The sequence below is a fragment of the Sipha flava genome, unplaced genomic scaffold (assembly GCF_003268045.1).
Source record: "Sipha flava isolate LNK unplaced genomic scaffold, YSA_version1 51_pilon_pilon, whole genome shotgun sequence".
NCBI classification, from domain to species: domain Eukaryota; kingdom Metazoa; phylum Arthropoda; class Insecta; order Hemiptera; family Aphididae; genus Sipha; species Sipha flava.
This window is the reverse complement of record NW_020273468.1, coordinates 935,792-957,627: the sequence shown is the minus strand read 5'-3', so window position 1 is coordinate 957,627 and position 21,836 is coordinate 935,792. Positions and strand designations below refer to the sequence as shown.

General features: G+C 23.3%; 1 protein-coding gene and 1 long non-coding RNA gene across 4 annotated transcripts in view; one reads left to right on the top strand and one right to left on the bottom strand.

The window, feature by feature from the left end:
- LOC112690750 (proton-coupled amino acid transporter-like protein CG1139) overlaps positions 1-15,524 on the bottom strand; it is a 23,644-nt gene extending 8,120 nt beyond the window's left edge. Inside the window, exon 1 of one of the 3 annotated variants that reach the window (XM_025564824.1) lies at positions 15,405-15,524. In XM_025564824.1, coding sequence (XP_025420609.1) covers positions 15,405-15,437 — 33 coding nt within the window. In that variant the 5' untranslated portion in view covers positions 15,438-15,524. Of the gene's footprint in view, positions 1-873; positions 1,061-10,128; positions 10,377-15,404 lie in introns of those variants that run through there. The other 2 variants (XM_025564825.1, XM_025564823.1) reach the window with 2 other exon arrangements.
- Positions 15,385-21,836, top strand: LOC112690751. The gene is made up of 4 exons (XR_003149245.1): positions 15,385-15,468; positions 18,062-18,432; positions 21,329-21,384; positions 21,718-21,836. It is a non-coding gene; the product is annotated as an uncharacterized LOC112690751 (long non-coding RNA).

Genomic DNA, 21,836 nt, shown 5'->3' with positions numbered 1-21,836 from the left:
TTTTTAAATATGATAAGAAATATCCATTGGTCAAATTAAAAACTAATAAATCAATTTTAATTTGATCTCAAGCAATACATTTTGTTTGTTGAAAAATATAATTTTGGTTAGGTAATTAATAAAATTGTAGCTTTTTTTATGATTATAGAAACTTAAATTAATATTTCTTATAAATATATCTATAATTTTATGTACAAATATAAAAATTACTCAGTTATTACCTAGTTCTCTTTTTTTTATTAAATAATTCATAATTTTAGTATTTTATAATATTACATAGTATATCAAATCAATGAATAATTTAAAAATTAAGTATTACATCATTCATATAGGATAAGAACTCCTTATTTTATAAAGACAATAAATGTATAAAAGCAAATAAGCACAATGTGCTACTTCAACTATCCGTGTTAATAATAGTTAATAATTATTAATCTTTCGTGTGCTATAAATTCTATAATGCAAGACCTTAGAAAGTTATATCTAATTTCCAGAAGTTAATATAAGATTAATTAAATGAAAAACTTTTAATGAACTTGAATATAAAATGTTTTACAATTTTGTGAACTATTTTAAAATTAAGTTTTGATAAGTAAAATCTTACCAATTCTAAATTAACCTCAATTTTTATTCAAATTACATAAATAAATATTATTAAAAAATCGATGAATATAATTAAAGTATGAAAATATTAAATGTATCATTGTTTTGAAATTATAAAGTAATCTTCTGATATTTATTTTACATTTTAATTTATATATTATAAATTAATTGTTAATAGGTAAATTTTATATTTCATCCTAATCAAGAACATTCACAGTAAAATTACTATTTATTAAAATTTTAAATACTGATGAAAAATTTAATTCTTACTGCATTAAGATCAATAGATGTCACTAGTTTTAAAACATCATTTTCGTGTTTTAATGATTTATTTTCTTCTGTGGGTAACATAATAATTTTAAAAAAATATCTTGTTTTAAACACCTGGCTAAAAATCAAATCACTTCACCGAACTACCGAATCCTATAGCGACTAGTTATGAACTAACGTGACCCTCCATTTAGATATAAAGCAAGTATTCGACTACCTATATAAAAATAGTAGGTAAAAATAATGTCTACGAACAATATCGCTATTCATATCACCTTGATATCTCTTTAATTTTTCGTACAATCTAATTGAACAATTTATTATTTTTATTAAGAGCTTTACATAATATGCCTACACAGTAAGTTTTTTTTATAAATTTAATATAATAAATATCAATTATCGTTTAATATTAAATATAATTTGATATAATTTCTATAGTATATGTTTATTAAAATCATACAAATTACTATCGAAAACTATAAATAAAATTAATAAATTCGATTTTGTGTTTTATCTTTGTATGAAAAAAAATTTCTAAGATTAAAATAAAATTTTATATCACCTGATTTAAGGTATTTAAATGATAAAAATTATAAACCTTAAAACATTTTTATCTTCTTAAATTAAAATGTTCTTTAAATTGTAATTACTAATAGTTTTTTATAGAATTATTTTTTAAATAATTAAAGCAACACTTAGTAAATTCTTTGTTTGGAAAATTTAAAATTACAATGAAAAAATAATTATATTAATTGTTTAACTAAATTTATTACCATTTTTATTTTGTTATAAATATATAATACAGTTAAAAATTAATCAAATGTATAACAATGTATAATCCTAAATACAATTTTAAAACCAAATTGGTAGTTTATGTTCTTTTTATTAAATGTAATGTATTAGTTTTTCAATCCATTAATATTTTCCAACTAATATTAAATTAAAAATAATTTTATTATACATATTTATGTTATCCTTTTTAGTATATTTTTCTAGTACCTACTCAATTATATCTCAATACACTCTCTACTAAGAGGTACTGTTTTATTGATTTCATTATGATGTCTCCAGTTATGTGCAAAATTAATACTTATATATCTATAACCGAAAAAACATGTTTTATGATAATTATAACATTATTTTAGACATAAAGTTAAATAAGGATTGAAACCGGACTGAAAAGAACCGGTTTTAGAACCCGGAATTTTGTATAAATTATGGAATCAGAACATAACCTTTGTTTAAATTTAAAAAAACCAAACCAGTACCCGTATGGAAAAAAAATTAAAAAAATTGTATGGTTAGTAATTTGTGAGACTATCGGCATAAATAAAATATCTGGTAGACACTGGGACCAAGACATGTTTGTCCTACGGCGCTTTACTTCTTGGTACTTTGACAAATTACTGGTGATGAGTATTAGATACTAAAAAATAATTCGAAATCTGTTTATAATACTATGATGGGAGACGCTGTGATATATTTTGATTAATTTGAAAGCAAAAATAAATTTCTATATTAAAAAATAATTTAAAAATATGGTATTAACTTATTTGTTCGAAATGTATAGATATGGAAATTAAAACAATTAACATCTTATAAAAATCAATTAAATAAGTAAATTTAATAATTAAATATCAATTAATGCACTTTATCTTTAATTTAAATATCAGCACAAATAATTACATTTTTAAACTACTATAAAATATAGTAGAACCAAAAACCAGTATAAACTTAAAATCTTGAACTTTAATTTTTCACTTCAATGTTTTAACTGATGATAAATTAATTAGTCTACACCAAGAATAATTACTTTGTTTTTGTTCTTTTTATTATTTCTAAAAATATAAATCTATATAGATAATAAATTAAAAATGTTCCTTAATAATTTCATATTCATATGTATCTATATGTTAACGCTTATATTTTATATATAAATATAATAATATTTGAGTGACTTATGATGTTTTTTTAGTTATAAAATTTAAAATCCTTTTATAAAGCAAATTTAAATAAATCAGATATATAAATTATTTTTACATAGTTTTGTTTTGTTTAAGATAATTTCTTTAAGCAAAACTTATTTTAAAGGTAGAGAGTTATCTATAGCTAAATTTATAAATAATATAAATAATTAACAATTTGAAGGAATACTTTGCTATGAAATTCACTTATGGTGTACCATATAATTATAACAATTATTGAATTATATTGATTTATAATTTATTTATGTATAAAGTTCATATTATTTTACAGATTGAGATGACTTATATTTAGATTAAGATAAGTAAAATACATGATATTCAGTAATACAATATAATAAAAATAAAAATAAAAACATAGAGAAAAATTACATAAAATACAGTTTTATTTTATATACAATAAAGACCAATTTTTTCAAATTTTTTGGTTTTAGTATTATACTTTTTTTAATTAATTTACTTAATTAAAGAATTATAAAATTTTAAACCAGTATAATCCAAAAATTGTTGAGCGAATTAAGAATTTGCATAGTTAATTTTAGTATCATATACCATACTCTTTCTAATGTTTTTAAAATTATTTTTGTTGTACCGATTTCCCATATCTCTTAGTATTCATTTTATTGCAATTTTTTTATAAACCGATTCTTTTAGTTCTTATAAATTTTGTAATGTAGATACTTCTAATTTGTGTTTATTTAGGCATATCGTTATGATTTTATTTTGTTGTAATTGCAGAGGTTATAATGCACTCTCTGTTAAACCATCCCACACTTAATGTCATATTGAAAAACTGCCTAATATTACTAAAGATATACATTAGAAATAATATTAATTGGAAAATAAAAACATTTTAAATAATATAACATAAAATTGCACAGTAGTTTGTTCCATAATTTACACGTGATCAACTACGCATAGAGCAAGTACAAAACCAATTTTCTTTTGCTGCCTTTATAATAAATATCGAACACCCTTTATGACTTCACTCATATTTAATCATCCATTAGAATTCATACTTTAAATTATTTTCTTATCAAAATAATCCCTCATTTATCTTTTCTCTTTTTAATAGTTCACTGAATACTCTGATTAACTTTCTTCCTTTTTAATTTCCATTTCATCATAATTCTGATGGATAGAATCGTTTACTATTTTACAATTTTATGTCATCTCAATCTGTGGCATTCCTAGACCCTTTTATGGGGGAACGTAAACTTTATTTGTATTCACATTTATATACTTTCCTAGTGTGGTATATAATAAAAACAACAATTTTTTAGAAAAAAAAAAGACCATAGGAGCTCTCTCTTAAGGACGTCCTTAATTTCAATACAATTTAATCCAATTCACTTTTTAAAATTACGTTAGTTTTAATTACCTCTTATGAAAAAAACTAACAATAGAATATATTTAAGCTGACCAAAATATTATTACTATTATTAAAATATATATGACAAAATATTAAAACAAAATTATAATATTTTTTATCTTGTACCTATAGAAAAATAAACGTTTATTCAATGATGAAAGATTGAATAATAAAACGTATACAATAATAATCAACAAACAGTGAAATGAAACATGTTTTCGAATAACTAATTCATTAAGACCAATTTTGTAAAAATCAAGACATTATTTTTTTTTTATTTTTTTTTTTATTGCAAAGGATACATTTTTCACTTAATAAATTAAATGCATAGAAATTTCTTTAATTGGTGAATAATAGAATCAGCTAAATCATTATTATTGGCTCATCCTGTTTAGTTTAATTTTTAATTCTAAATAGCAATGTGTGTATAAATTATACATATTACATATGTAAATGTAGTTATTTAATGTATCTATCACTAATTTAATGAGTTTATTTTGTTTTACAAAATTACATACTATAATAATTTAAATATACAACAAACTAAATTTGGTGCAAATTTAGTCACTAAATTATTGAACTGATTTTAATTACCTTTAATAGGTAGGTATTTGATTATAATCTATTCAGGGCCAATATATTTTTAAAAACATAACTTTAACTAATAAAAGACTTAATTATTTCAGATATTTGTTAATAGTAATTGCGATAACATGATAATAAATAATAACAAAAATAAAATATGGTTAAATAATGAAACATTATGAAAAAGTTGTGAGTTTAAGTAAACCAGTACAATATCTCTTGACTGTTATTTGCTACTTCTTCTTCTAGAGACAAAAAATTTGGATTATTTTTACTATTCATTAAATTAAGTTAACAAATATTTAAGTAACTATTATATTATAAATATTTGTCATCTCGTCTATAAAAGAAAACAGCCCATTTATTTGATATCTTATTTTGACACACGGAAAAACTGTATTATAATTATATAATATTTACACATGTTCTAATTCAAATAAACTTATACCTAACAGCATATCTATAAAATTCAGAACCAGATATTGTTGCTAAAACTTAATACTAAGATCATCATGATGATTTCAGGTCATGCTGGTATCTATGAAAACGAATCAGCAGATACTTCGCTAAACTAGCTATCTTATTTTCCAGCGCTCATCAACTTTACGCACCCACTGTCCAAGATATTAAATGTTATATTAATGATTTAATCCAAAACCAATGTCAATATAAGTAGTTATATTTTCATGAAATAAAAACCACAACACTACCATGGCCGACTTTTTCACTATCCAGAAGATAGGAAGTAATTATTAATATATTACGAATAGGCCACACATGGTTGACTCATTGACATATAATGATCAAAACTGAACCTGATCAATGTCCTGTATATGGTGATCTAACTGATTCATTCTTTAACGTAAGACTTTAACTTAAAGGTACTTAAAGAATGAATCATTAACATATAGTCTAAATCATCAATACTAAATGTGCATTAGTTAACATTTATTAATAATTACAACTAAAACCGATAAACCATGTAATATATCAATTTAGTTTTCAAATAAAGTACATTTTTAAAAAAAAATTTAATAATATATGAAATTTAGTAGCATCACTGAGACCTAAGACTGAAATTGTTTAATTCTGTCAGAACACTGTTGGAAAACGTGGATTGAGTAGCAATTAAATAATTTTTAAATCATTATATATCATGTATATATAATTGAAACATCAGTTTTATAAATTTAGAAGAAAAGACAAGTACTCAAAAAATTATTCATAGCGAAGGTCATTCATCTTATCTTATGCAATATTGTAACTCAAGTATATCGCACGTAATAAAGAAATTTAATACTCTTGTATTCAAATTACAAGTATTAAAATATAAAATTAAGTACCTACTAATTTATTCATATAATTATAAGAATAATCATACTTATATAAAAATAAAAAAATTATTACTTTTAAGATTTTAAATTATGGTTAGAGTAACAAAAATGAGCTTGTGTTCACTTTTTGTTTTTAAATGTTTTAATAAATTGTAATTGTTTTTTTTTGTATTTTTGTTTTATTTCATAGTATAAGAAATTGTATTATTGTCATGATATAAAACTGTATAATTCGTTATCATTCAATTTTTAATTTTTATTTTAATAAAGTATGAGACAAAAGATTTCTAATATAAACTGTATACAAATTATTATTGCTGTTACATGAAAAAAATGTATAAACTTGCTTTATAAAATATCTACTGTAATACCTTTATATTGACTTGATTCTAATGGGTAAGTGTAACCAATTACTGTGTCTAAATTAAAAAACTACACAAGCCTATACAAACATTTTATATAAAATACAGTATAAAATCATTAATCTGAATAGCAATTCAATTATGAAAATAATGATAAATCATATTTAAAAATAATTGTACATCAACATCCTCATGTGACTAGGTATTGAATAAGTATCATCAACAATAAATATTTGTATAAAATATTGATAAGAAATAAATGTTAGTATTTACGTAAATAGTCATTTAATAATATGTTATAAAAAAAATAATAATAGATGATAATATAGATTTTTGATGCACCACGTTTTATTGTTTAGAGTGCAATTAATTAATTTAATAAATTTAAATTATTTGTTTGGAAGTTAATTTAATTTATTTATATTGCTATAGATTTTTGTTTACTAGACATTTACTATTAGCATAATAAAAAAATCAATAACTTATTTGTAAAATATGATTGAAAATTATTTTTCTATATTATAATTTTTAAATATATAATCAACCAGCAATCATATTACTATTGGAAAATAGTTCATTAATTGTAGGGCATACAAATTTCTTAATAGGATATGAAAGTACTATTTGAAAATTAAATGTTGAACAATAAACTTCCGCAAAGCAAATTAATCTTAATTTATATGAACAACAATTTTTTTTCATGAATATACTATAGTTAATTAGTAAATAAAATGTTTAAATAACTTAATTAAATTATAATTATATGAAAATGTCAACCATTATTTCATAGTTATGTTTAAATTATTTTATGTTAATGTTAGACATGTATTTATTAAAGGAAGTATTTTTTTTTTTTAATGAAATAATAAAGAAGATATTTTTTTATATTTTCTTACGTATCGTGGAAATATTATTGAAATTTACAATGTGGAACAATTGATGTAAACCAATGACTAAAGAAATGACTTTCAACTATAACTAAGATTTAATTTTCTATTTTCATTAATTGATAACGAATTAACCATCTGATTTTTTTTAATTTTAAGTTATTTAAATTCACCAACAATTATAATTAGCAAACATTAATATAAATTAGTATTATAGAAAAAAAAAACTCAAGTTAGTATATTATAAAATGTTTCATAATAAAATTATTTTGATAAATAGGTATATATATAAATATTTTAATAATTTTAAACTTATGCTTAACTTCACTCTCTATAAAACCACAGATATATTTACAGAAATGCCCTAAAATGATCTTATATATCCATAAATTATACATTATTTTGTAAATCAATATAGATAGAACTATAAATTTAAATAAGTAAAAAATTGTTTGATATTCAATAGTAGAGTAAAAAGAAAAAAAACGACTATAACCAAAAGTGTATATTTAATAAAGTAGTTTAAACTATTTACCACGCCGTAATTTAAAGGCGCGTTTTGTTGATGTACATTCAAATAAACGAATGTCACACCATAAACCTAACGCGCGACATTTCGATAACTATCACATGCATATTGACTTTACCGCTCGTTAAAAATATCTTACAATAAGAACTTCCTATCAAAATGCATTAAAATTGTATGTGAAGAGCACACACGCGATAAATAAAACACATGAACGACTATTATTTTATTTTTAAAATTTGTTGTTTATATGTGTATTGAGCAAAGGCGTGCGCAGACCTCTTTTTCAGGGTATGCAAAAGGCAACCACTGCCTACCCCCCTCCCCCCAAAAAAAAAAAAACTGAAAGTTAATTTAAGCGTTCGAAATTCTGGTCTTAATAACTATTTAATTTAAAATTTTAATTTTTTCTCCCGAAGAAAGCGACTGAGTAGCCATTTCTTAATCGTTATAACTGTCTTCATAATTAAAATTTAAAATAAATTACGAAAAAAAAAAATTAAATACATAACACTTGAAATGGTTTAAGTAATACGCTTAAATAGGGTAAACAAATAAAAACGAAATTATATACTTAAATGAAAAACAAAATAAATATAATAAATAATCAAAATTAATCATAAAACGATTCTGCGTATAGTTGAGTTATTAAATCACCAATAATGTTTTCGGGATTTTAGTTTATAGCCATTTCTTGTTCTATGGTTGATAGCTATTTAATCTCGCTTGAATTATTGTACTTCTTAATTTCATTAACACATTAAATCGTTATTATAGCATATGATTTGTGTTTCAAAAATAAATTAAACTGTCTGGGACTGAATATAAAAATATAATAAAAATCATAATGTAATAAAAAATCACATAATATACATAAGATCAAATAGTTATATTTCATTTATTTTTTGTAATTTTAAAAAGAAGGCTCTATGTTTAGGGTATGCAGTTGCATACCCTGCATACCCTCTGCGCACGCCTATGGTATATTGAGTATCAACAGTAAACTGCCATTTGAGTAATATTTGACTCAACCTGAAATAACTTATCTACATACTTCAGAATAATAAAAAAAAATGTGCCAAAATTAGGTGATAGGATAACAAAAAAAAAAAAAAAAAGAGGAAAAGATATTATATTTAACACTAGACTTTTTCTGATATTTTCAAAAATTTTATTAAATGCACCTTCAAAATGACGTGTTATATTTAATTTATGTTTATTTTTTATTTTTAGTAAAAAGTTGTTAACCCAAAAGCAAAAAATATTTTTAACTACCATGATGTTGCTGTGTTAATTGAAAAATAGGCACATACTAAATATAAACAAATATTAGTTGTAATAGTTGTAATAAAATATATTTATCGTGAATATCGTAGTTATTAATAGTTACCGTAAAATAACATGCCGTATGTAAACGCTCGTGTGTTGATATGAATTTAAAACACGTGATAGATTTTTTTTACACGGTAAATAATGCTCGTGTGTTTCTAGCCTAAGATCTTATCTTTAAAATTAAAAAGACAGAATCACACTATTTTGCACAATTTAATTTATAGATGTAATATGTGTAATATATATATAATAAAATATAACATAATATATAATGGATAAAATAATCACAAATTGTTAATATTTAATTTAATATAATTATTGATGTTTTATTGTATATATTATATAATTTAATTCAAGTCATAGAACTATAATAACTTTTTTGTACCTTAATAATGAGCTGTAACTATAAAAAAAAAGGATCGTTAAAAGAAATATTAAGTTTTTGACATGCAATACTTAAAATAAATTGAAGTAATTTTCCATACAAAGACTATAGATCCCATATAAATAAACAGTAAAAAATGAATCCCAAAAAAATATTCCATATCACACTATCCATATATTTTATAAAATAGAAAGTGAATTGGTAGATAGTTTAGAGTTAATTCATTGTAATATAGGTATTAGACCAACGTGTATTCAATGAGATATTAATAAATATCTAATTTATTTTCTCAGTGTTTATCTAGACCTTTAATATTCCTATATCTCTTAAAAAATATTTTCCTGTAAATTTCTAATTGAAGTTTTAATTATAAATGTAATGTACTTCATGAAAATAATATACATAAATTTAAGTTAAGTGATTGGAATATCATCTATTTAATAAGCTTATAAATATAAGGTACATTATATCAAAATGTTTTCATATTTACAATTTTAAATTACTATCTTCTACTGGAAATGAAGTGTGTGAGCGATTTTTCAAAATCTGGATGTTGCTTTTCTATCGTTGCTACTGCAGGATCAATTTGGTTTGATGATTTATTTATAATAACGTTTAATTATTTTCACATAAAATAAATTAAGTAGGTACTTAAAAGACATAAAAATATAAAAGTATACGTAAATTTTAACTTAAAAAATTGGTTTGTACTCTGCCCGATGTTGGTTTTGCAATGATTATTATTATAAACGTTTAACCATTTTTATATTCTTCTAAAAACAATTGTATTACATTTATCGGTAACTGTTATCTTGCCACGCGCTATATTATAAGTTGATTCATAAAAATACTGAGTGCTGGATTACAGTTAATCACGGCTCATAAATTTATTTGTATAAAGGCCTATAATTTATTACACATAAAACAAATAAACAAACCTCTAGATACTGAAAAAATAACTATATCTCCTTAATATTCAATTTAAAAGGTTTTAATTAAAATAATATAGTTTTATACAATTTTACAATTTTTGTCAACTAAGATGCTGAGTTGATTTTAATTTATAATAAATGTTTAATATATTTGATGTATTATAAAAAATGTAATTCTATGAAATTTAAACTAAAAAATATACCAACATTATTCTCAACGGTTAAAAAGACAAACAGATATAGGCTTTGTATGCTAACACAATAGTTGAGTGGGTGACTGAAACGACTGTCTCACAACTTGAAAATAATGATAAATTATGACATATTAAAAAAAAAGTTATAAGTAAAGCTCAATTAGTTAAAGAAATAGTTTAGAAAATACCTCACATTTTTAGTTAATCTTAGGTAAACCGTATAGTTATTGATATACATTTGGAAACAATGATAAATTATCTTATCTTATAATTTTGATTCAAATTTTTAGTGACGTAATAAAAAAAATTTGCAAATTCATTTAAAAATACAAGCCTTAAAATAATAAAAGTAAGTTAAAAATTAAAGTTAATAATAAAAGTTTCTAGCTAGTTATTTTATCAAAACATTTCAAGAAAAAAATCCACTATTTAAAATAATCATCGTTTTTCTTGTAAAAATATATTTATTTAATACTTTCAATTTTCAATTTTCAAAAACATTTCATACATCTTATGATATTTTAGTTAGTATTAGGTAAAATAATCTATACCGATAAAGTTAACCTTTTATGAAAAATATGAATCTATAAAAACAGTTAGTTGTTTTTTAAATAGTTTCCTGGATTAATATCTATAAAAATATATATGAATATATGAAAACATAGTAACAACTATAACTCCCACGTTATTGAAATCGGGAAATATATAAATAATACATAGAATAAATTATTTAGATATACGAGTAAAAATCTAAAACTAGCTAAGTTAAAAACTGTATTTGCAAATGAGCAGTTAAATAAAAAACGATTAAAAAAATTGTTAACTATATTAATTGGTTTTTGTGAAATTTTTAAGGCTCTTTCGGCTCTGCAAAAACTGCCAATTATTATTTAAAAAAAAAAAAAACAAATTATCTACTGAAAGAGAAAAAATTAAAAATAACTTAAAAAATGGTAGTAAAACTAATTCTTACAAAGGATGAGGACTCAATATAGAAACGACTTAAAAAAAAATCCTACTCCAATCTACTCTTTTAGATTTCAGAAGCCGATTGTGGTCATCGCACAAAAATCCAGAATTAAATTTTAGAGTCTTTATGTAATTATACAAGAAAAATATATTATACAGGTAAATATATATATACATGCAAATAATAATTTCATTAGATTTTTTTTTTTAGAGAAAAATATAACGTATGCCATAGCAAATTCTCAATATTTTAATTAAAAACACACATTTAAAACAGACTACAGTAAAAATTATTTTACAATATATTGTAAACATTTAAGGTTATAATTATTATTAAATATGTATTCAAATTAATTCTTCTAAGAAAATGTATTTATAAAATCTCTATATAAAATTAATATCATATGAAACAGTATTTTTTAAACAAAAATTTGTTTATTGATTAAAATATCAAAATTCTAAAACGATAAGATCATAAAATAATCCTTGTGATCAGCATATACATTTGAGTTCATAATAAAATAATTATTTTATAGGCATAGGTTAGGTTACATAGGCATAGGAATGAGATAGTAATAGGTCAGCCGAAGAAAACAGTCGACTTTTTTAATTAATATTTGTATCAAATAAAATAACTGACATAATTTTACGTATTTTATTCAAATTTATTTCCAACGAAACATTTATAACGAGGTCCGTTGATTTAAATAAATATATTATTCTTAATGAGTGATTAAAATGAAATTATCAAATGTGAACAGATCATAGCATTTTTTTAAACTTAAATGTTTTGATGGATACTTCCTTATAAAAATTGATCATGAATTACTTTTTAAATAAAGAAATAATAAAAAATTTAATTTAAATTAAAAATTAATAAATTATTAATATTTGTAAATTAATGTATAAATAAATAAACAATTAATTTATATATAGAAGAAAAAAATAAATACATAAATGCTCAATCTGGAGCATTATTATATTTGTAAGGTTGGACCAGTTTCGAATTAGAAATTCAGTCAGATATTTACAAAATTAATAAAATTGTGACTTAAAAAATTATTATTTTTTTACAAATTATAGCTGGTTAAATATATTTAAAATAAATATATTTTCTATGTTATATTATAGTCATTATGATAGTAAAATTTTAACTTGGTATGAATAAATATTTGAAATAAAAATTAATTGAAGGGACAACATTAAGTAAAATGTAGTAAAAATATAATGAAAATCAGAAATAGATATTTTAGCAACTATTATCTTTTAACACCAAAATATACATATATATAACTATATATAGGTAGTTATTTTTATCTAGAACGAAACTCTTTTAGTCCGTATTAGCATCATAATAAAATATTATTAAAACCCTAAATATTTCATTTCTATAACAACTTACAGGATAACATTTATCATAGGCACAATTTAAAAAAACTGAGGGTGCTTAAGCTCTGTATTTATTGGGTATTTAATTTATATTAAAACTATAAAAATTTAATGAGCCGATTTTTAAATAAATACAAATAAAGATTCCGATGGGGTTCCGGTTTTAAAATTAATTTAAATTAGGGTTTCGGTGAACTCGACAAAATGTGAATTGACGATTGTCGAGTAACATTATTTTCATTTATATTTCATTATAGTTTTATACTCTAATAGTCAAATGTCTGATGACAAAAATAAGTTTTTTATACATAAACACGAACATTATTTGAGGGTGCTGATTGTAAAATAGGGGGTGCTAATACCCCCTAAGCCCCCCCTTATTAGCACCTATGACATTTATCTATGTAAATAATATAAATATACATTTATTAGAAACTATTAATGATAAAACATTTAAAGTGATATTTGTGAAATTCTAAACATCGTGATTGTTAAGTTTTACAAAAGAGTTTTAGATATGGTTCAATGAATAAATAATACCGAAATTACAAAGACATACGATATACGATACAACAAAAATTTGTCAAGTAATAATCTTTAAGTTATAATCTAATAATTAATAACTTTTATAACAAAAAAAAATAATAATAACATTTAGCAGAAGTTAATAAAAATATTTAAATGGTATGTTGTTAAAAATTTTAAAATTACTTATATTTCGACAAATATTATCTTATTCATGATAAGCAAACATTATTCTATATAGGTGAATAAATCCTTAACATACTGTTTTTTATCTTTTAATTGGAAGGTTATTTATAAAAGTTAATTCGTAAAGAATATTTATTTTATTTATTGTTTTGAAACGCTTTAATTTTAGCAATTGCATTTAACATAGAGATGATATGAAATACTATATTTTATATATGTTTTTAACAATAATTCTTCCCTGTGATTAAAATTATTATATATAGTGTAGGTATTAATCATTGAACCTAGGTTTATATGTCTATGGTATTAATGTACATTGGTTCGACATGCAAACTTTTTTAATGCAGCTCTAATGTTATATAAGGACATACTATTGCTATAAGGCGTAGAGCATAAACATATTGCTGAAAATTAGATTTACGACACACTTATTATAATTATTCTTTAAAATGTTTTATGGAATGTTGTTTATTTATGTATAAAATATAATTTAGGTTATTATAGATTATCTTAGGTAATAACAACCATTACCTAAAAAAATACAACCATTGTTTGATGGAAAGTTTAAAATTATTTATTATTTGAACAAAACAATAAAGTATAAATAGATAAAAAAGCAAATTGCCAATTGGCAACTACTATACTTAAGCACATGCCATAGCACGGTATACATAGCACATACATAACTACTTAAAATAATTAACAGTCACATGTTAATTTAGTTTTATTTAATAAATTATCAATTTAATAATATTTATAACAAATAATAATCAACCTAATCATCATGGTAAAATTATGAATTGCATATAAACTTAAGTAGACCGTTTGTTATTATTAAATTATTACTTATTAATATTACAAAATACCTTATCTTAGATTATATTTATATTTTATACAAATTTAGTCCATTTAAATCTATTTTCTTTAAGTAAATTATAATTAGTTAAAAATACATTTTAGATTATTCAAAATTAAAAAATTATATCATAGTCGCCTTTATCATTTGATTATTCGAGCCTAACTTTTTTCCCAGAAAATAATAACCTCCATACTCGACTTTCTGTAGAAAACTTATTTAGGTAAAATTCACGATTTACAAATTCTTCCCATAAGCTAATATCTAATATAATACAGCAATGATTAAATAAAAAACTATTACATACATAAAAACATACTATATAGCATTTGATACTTTGGGTGTGTTGGGAGCACATGACATTATATATACAGACATATGTTGTTATTATAAATTTAAAAATAATTGCCAATTTTTACAAGCCTCACTATATATACAAATAAATTCTTGTCACACAGCTGAATACACTTCCTGCATATTGCATTCATGTCGAAAACGAATGGAAAACATTCTAAATCGGGTAACATATTAGTTGTACCCGCATAGGTAATAACTCATATTTTTACACTTTAAATCAATTATGCACATAAAAACGTAAAAATAAGATACTACAAACCTGTTATGAAAAAACATCATTGTGTGTAACTTATCTTAGACATACTAACATAAGGTATTTAATATGATTGTAGCAGTATGAAATACTATAATTTCTTACCTTTGGCCGCATATTTTGTTGCAAATTAAACATAATTTGTACGGGAATCTAACTGCAAGATAAGGTGAGTAAAAAATCACTGCTGTGAACCAAGCAATTATAAAAATAAACTCAGACCCATCGCCAAATAGAGAGTAAATCACGGTCAGAAATTTGTAGCGGCATCGGTTTTTTTTTCCGTTGACGTGTTTTTTATAGAGTCCCAGGAATCGCGGTCAGATGGCATACCGTGTTCATAAACGGTTTGTTTTTAGCGCCAAGCAAAATAATAGAATTTTCAGTATACAGGTACCATAAAGTGACAATTACTTCATCGACAACAATTAGCACTCTCAAACTCAAAATTTGCGCCCCAAATTTTTATTTTTAGATGCATCTCAAAGGTTAACGTACAGTTAGCTAATTTTATCAGCATTATGATATTATTCATATTATTCTCTGATTGCATGCTGATTATTTTAATTTTTTTATTAATTTTTTTTTTTATTAAACTCTTCAGATTATATTCAACTGTGACAAGCTAAAAAATATTTACTACGTGGCATATTAATAGTTGTACCAGGTATTTCACAGTATTGTATTATTCTATAACATAAAAGAACAATTAATTTTGCTATTATAAACTATAAATTTTGATTAGAATTTTAATAAATAACTTATATATAAGGTACCTGTAGACATTATTTAAATTAACAAGTACTTTTGATAATGTTCATAATATTAATATATTGTGTATAAATAAATAAAGAAAACCAAAATATTTTATTTAAATGGAAAAATATACGCATAAAAATTGATTAAATTATTTCAAATATTTCTCTGTTAAGAATTATATATAATTCTATACGGTATACCCGCAAATTGAATATAAAATTCGAAGAAACTGTATACTATAAATTGTTTTAAAAGCTTTGTTGAGATCTTTAGTCATTTTATTATAATTATTATTATAAAACTATTATCATATAGAATAAATTCAATTTAATAGGAATTACTTACAATATGATGTATTTTCTTGTTCTTGATGATACTGTAGAAATATGCTAAAATAATTGAAAAAAAAATTAAATGTTAAAATTTAAGAAGGAAGTTAAATTGTCGTTTATCAAGACAGAAAGATTTCCTTATAGCACTCAAAAAAATAACTTATCCTCAAATCACTGACTTATTAAAATATCTAATTACAGTTATGAATTGAAACACTCTGTAGTTGTCTTTAAGCGTTATAACTTACAGAATATTGCAATAAAATATAGGATTAGATAGTTTTAGTTTTTATAAAATTCCAATGGAAAATATGGTTCAGTGTTCCAAAAATAGAAAATCTTGATTTTATGTTAAAAAATTAAATATTTTTGGTTAGTTGTCTATAGTTATCTAAAATAGTTTACTGTAAGTAAATTACTCTTAATTATTCTGATTACCGGATAAATAGGTGGTAAATTATGATATATTTATCAAAATATTATTATTATTATTTATTATTGTTAGTTATACAAATATATTATGAATTGGACATTTTTCCGTATAAATAAATAAAAATAAAAAAATTACACTTAGTGCAATTAGCTATAGTTTAAATAGCATTTGATAATTGGATTTATCAACTTTCAAGCCCATTATTTTACTACTGCAAAACAAAGTCATAATATGTAATAATAAAATGGCTAATTATTTTAGAATCCAAAAATAAAATAAACAAGTTCCTTTGAAGAACCACCACAAATACAGAAGATATGTAAATAAAATGTGAAGGATTATTAAGATAGGATACAAAAAAAAAATAAATAAAATAGATATTATCTATTTTAGATAAGTATACTAATACAATCACATTAAAAAGCCTTTTATTTTCTGTACATATAGGAATATTTAATGTGAACTACAATAGCAAAATTATTGATAAATAAGATTTAACGGTAATATAACCGTTACAAGGTACGCAGCTTGTTAGATGTCTTAAATACAAAAAATAAAATAAATAAAGCGTTTATTGATGCTAAGATTATTAACTAAAATTTTCTTCAATATATTTTCTTCGCATTAGCTTTAAGTTTAATTAAATAATATCACTATTATAATGAGCTGCCTATCAGTAGAGCCACTTTAATTGAAACTAGCATAAAGATAGTACCTACTTATCTATAGACTATTATAACAGTAAAATTAAAATGAGATAAATCGTGAAGTGTTTATTACATTTCATTACAGTAATCTAAAATGATGAGAAAATCTATAGGTACTAATATTATACAGTTAAAGATTTGTTTTGGTTGATTGCGCTAATCTCAGAAACTGCTGGTTCAAATTTAAAAATTATTTTTGTATTGGATAGCCCATTTATTGAGGAAAGCTAAAGCTATAACATTTTTGGAAACTCCGCAAGTAAAAACGGAATTTTAAAAATTGTAAGAAATTTATGATTTTGCATTTAAAAGACCGTAAAATGACTACCGTATACTGAAATTTCTATAACGCCGTGGCACTTTAATATTATTTTAGCTCAGAGTGTTTTGAATTCGAACCATGATCAACTATTTTCACATTTTTTTATCTTCTTTTAACTTATTACTTTTATAATTATTTTTTAGTTAGCCTAGAATTTTTCAAATCTTTGGTAAAATTTAAATGTAAAATTGAAATTTATCATGATTTAGGTGAAAAAGTTACCAGCATTGAAGACCTAATCTCTAAAGTCTATCCAGATGAAGTCTTAGTAGAAAAAAAATGACTATCAGTGGATGTGTCAAAAAACAATACTGACGGTTAGAAATAGTAATGTTGACGAAATGAATAACATAATACAGAGTAAACTGCCAAGAGATAGTGTAAACTACATTTCCATTGATAATATAATGGATCAAGAAGATTCAGTACATTACTAAGGTGGCCATACGTCCCGTTGTCCCCAGGAAAATTTTGGGGTCACTAAAATGTCCCGCTTTCAGAATATAGTAAAAAAATAATTATAATAATTATAAAATATCTGTTGCGACGAACGATGTATCAATATGGACGTATTAACCAGGTGCGTTACCCCAACACCCATAGTTTCGAAATCATGAATTGTAATCAAGCAGTATTATGTACTTTATTTTGTACAATTTTGTACAACCAAAATTAAATATTGTACAACTCCCAAACCTCGCCGACATTCAATTTTATCTTACGGATGCTTCGGTAACGTTACACCAGCACCCAGATCAATTATTACTTTATACTTATTATAGACATCCAAAATAATTTGATCTTTCAAATTTAAAATTTCATCATAAATATTTTCATTTAAATTATTTAGTTTTCTTCCTCTATTATCGTTTGCCATCACTTATTAGAGAAATACACAAAAGTTTTAATTATATTTTAATATAAAACAAAAAAAAAAATCAAGGAAATTATACCTAATACACGACATAAATGTAACTTATTTAAATGATCACAATTTTGAAAAACATAAATACATTAAGACATTAGGTGATAGGTACATTCAAGTTCATATTAAAACCAAATATAGTTTATTATAGACAAAATTATAGTAAATTACTAAAATAAAATGAATCTATGAGTCAAAATATTCGATACATTTTGTTGTAGTAAACCTTAGAAGTGCGACATCATGAATAGACGAATTAGTCGACAATGTTAAGAGTAGCAATGTAGCATAATGCCCACGTACGACGTACCAACTACTTAGTATCATTGTTTATTGATTATAAATAGTATTTATTATTGTACAACGTAAAATCAAATTGTATTAGACCAGTGGCGTATTTTAGGGGGGGGGTGATAGGGACAATCGCTCCCCCCCCCGGAGAATTTTTAGACCAAGACAATTTTTATATAAGTAATGAGTATTTTATTAAGAAACAAAAATTATGATTTATTTTATAGTATTACTACATTTGAAAACATTTCAAATTTTACACTAATTTAAATAACGCAAAACACTAAATTTTTCATAACATTTTAATTGTTAATAACGATAAACGAAAAATTTTTGAACGTTTAAACGCTTAAATTGAATAACGTTTAAATTATTTATAGCGTTAAACACTCAATTGCTTATAACATTTATATACCCTATAACGATAAATAATATATATTATTTTGATTGAAGACTCAGTCCATACTAAGTGAAATATTATATAAAATACAGCGAAACTTTCAAAACACAGATAGGTGTTAAAAAAGAACTACACAAAAGACCATTCTAAGTGGATCCGGCATTAGATTAAAAAAAAAAAACCACAAATATTAAGGATTCACCAGATATAAATATTACCAAAAATTTTACTTGTAAATTTTGAGCTAAAATTAAAGAAAAAATTTAAGTCGTCACCCCCCCCCCTAGAAGTAAGTCTCAATACGCCCCTGTATTAGACTATTTTTAGAAATGCAATATTATATTGTTATTCTTAACATTAAGAATTAAATTACAACTATTAAATTACAACTCGTACTGTGATTATGACAAGAAATTGATCAGACAATGTTAAAATAATAAAAACTTTTACGGTATACCTACGGCATGACAAATATAAAACGATGTTTATTGATATGTATACTGCCCTCCTAAGCCAAAAGGCAGTAAGCAACAATGGAGTAGTTTTGAGAAAAATTAGTAAAATAGTAACATTAGGTATAGCTAGTTGAATAATAATTATATTGACGATAAAAATAACTCATTATAAATTATATAAATATAACTGATATTGGTTAATAATTTGTTCATCGATGTCAGTTGGTGGGAATTATCGGTATTTGTAATTTTAGTTAGCTAATTACTCTTCGTAAACATATTTATATTGTTTATATTTATATATATATATTTTTTAAGTATTTTATGGACACATCGAGCAGCTTGAAACGCGTGTTCAACACCATTCTTTATTATTAATCACTAAGAGAAATCGCAGACTACAGACTTTATATCGGCCGATAATTTAGTCGGGTTGGGCTGCTATCGCGCACACTGGGCAAACTAAACAGTTTGGTTGGTGGTGGTACGCAAACTAGTCAATAGTCGGCCGACTGCTCTGGAAAGATTTTTTAGTTATGCTGAATTCTGCTGACGATAGCAGTCGCTTTTTAGTATACTTTTATTATACCTTCCCGCTCCGAAGCTCTGGTGAATCGGCCGAGTCGGCAGACTAAAAATCGGCAGTGTGCGCGCGTGGAATTATCGCCATACTGATTAAGCAGTCGGCCGATAGTTCGCCGACTGTTTAGTTTGAAGACAATCGTGCAGCCCATCAAACTTATTAATCGGCTGATACCAAATCGTTATAATGTGCGCTCTTGCACATAACTTTGTACTGATTAAGAACCCGACTAAACTATCGGCCGATATAAAGTCTGTAGTGTGCGATGTCTCTAAAAGTGTTATAAATGAGGATTCTGTAATTTAAATTAAAATAAAATGTATATTCAAAAAAATATTTAACATGCGATCTTTGAACCTTGTTTATTTTTTACACGTGTTAAAAAAGTTACCTACAGCTTAATCCTCGCATCTAATACCTAATCGACGTTGACATTCTTATGTCAACTGTATTCAGTAGAAACAAGACATATACATGTACCGATGTATCTGCATGTAATGTAGATACTCTTCGATTTTTTTTTGTTATTCTTATCAGAAAATAAATCATTCGTCAACAAATGTAAAAATGTAATATAATATTATCAATAATATATAAATATATCAATGATTAATTTAATTATTGTTAAAATAATGCACCTACTTAATATAATTTACGTAATTTTAAAACTTGATATTTGAGTAGGTACTTACCTAATATATTCTGTTAATTCTTATTTTTATTAAAAAAGTACATAATACTTCTTGATTACAATTCATGATTTCGAAAGTGCGGGTGCTGGGGTAACGCACCTTAATTTATTTAGCATTTTGATTTTCCTAGTACCTTATTTGGGTCATACTGGCAGTACAAATAAGACCTGGTATATATCTTATGAGGTAAGAGGAAAGTTGCAGATATCATGTTTATTTATGATTTATTGAACGGTTAAAATTTTCTTCAAAATTGCTGTCTATGATGAAATTGTATTTAATTAATCACTTTTTTAGGAAATCAAACTTGTTTCATGTTCCGTTTTATAAAAATAATTAAAGTTCCACTTTTTTCTTCTCTAGAGCTTTAACATTATCAAATTTATTATATTCATTATTATGAATCATGTAGATTTTTTCTTTATTTTACGTATTATTTTTAATTAAAATATACATTTAGCTTTAAACTCAACTATAAATTAATTATTATTAATTATTCATTATTAATTTTTTATTAAGGGCACGGATGTTGTTGCATTCTCAAATTTTTTTCAACTGCTCCAATTTATTGCTAAGTAAGTTTTAAATGCGTATCGTGTAAGTACGAATAAAAATCTAAAACGTAATTTTTCGCAATT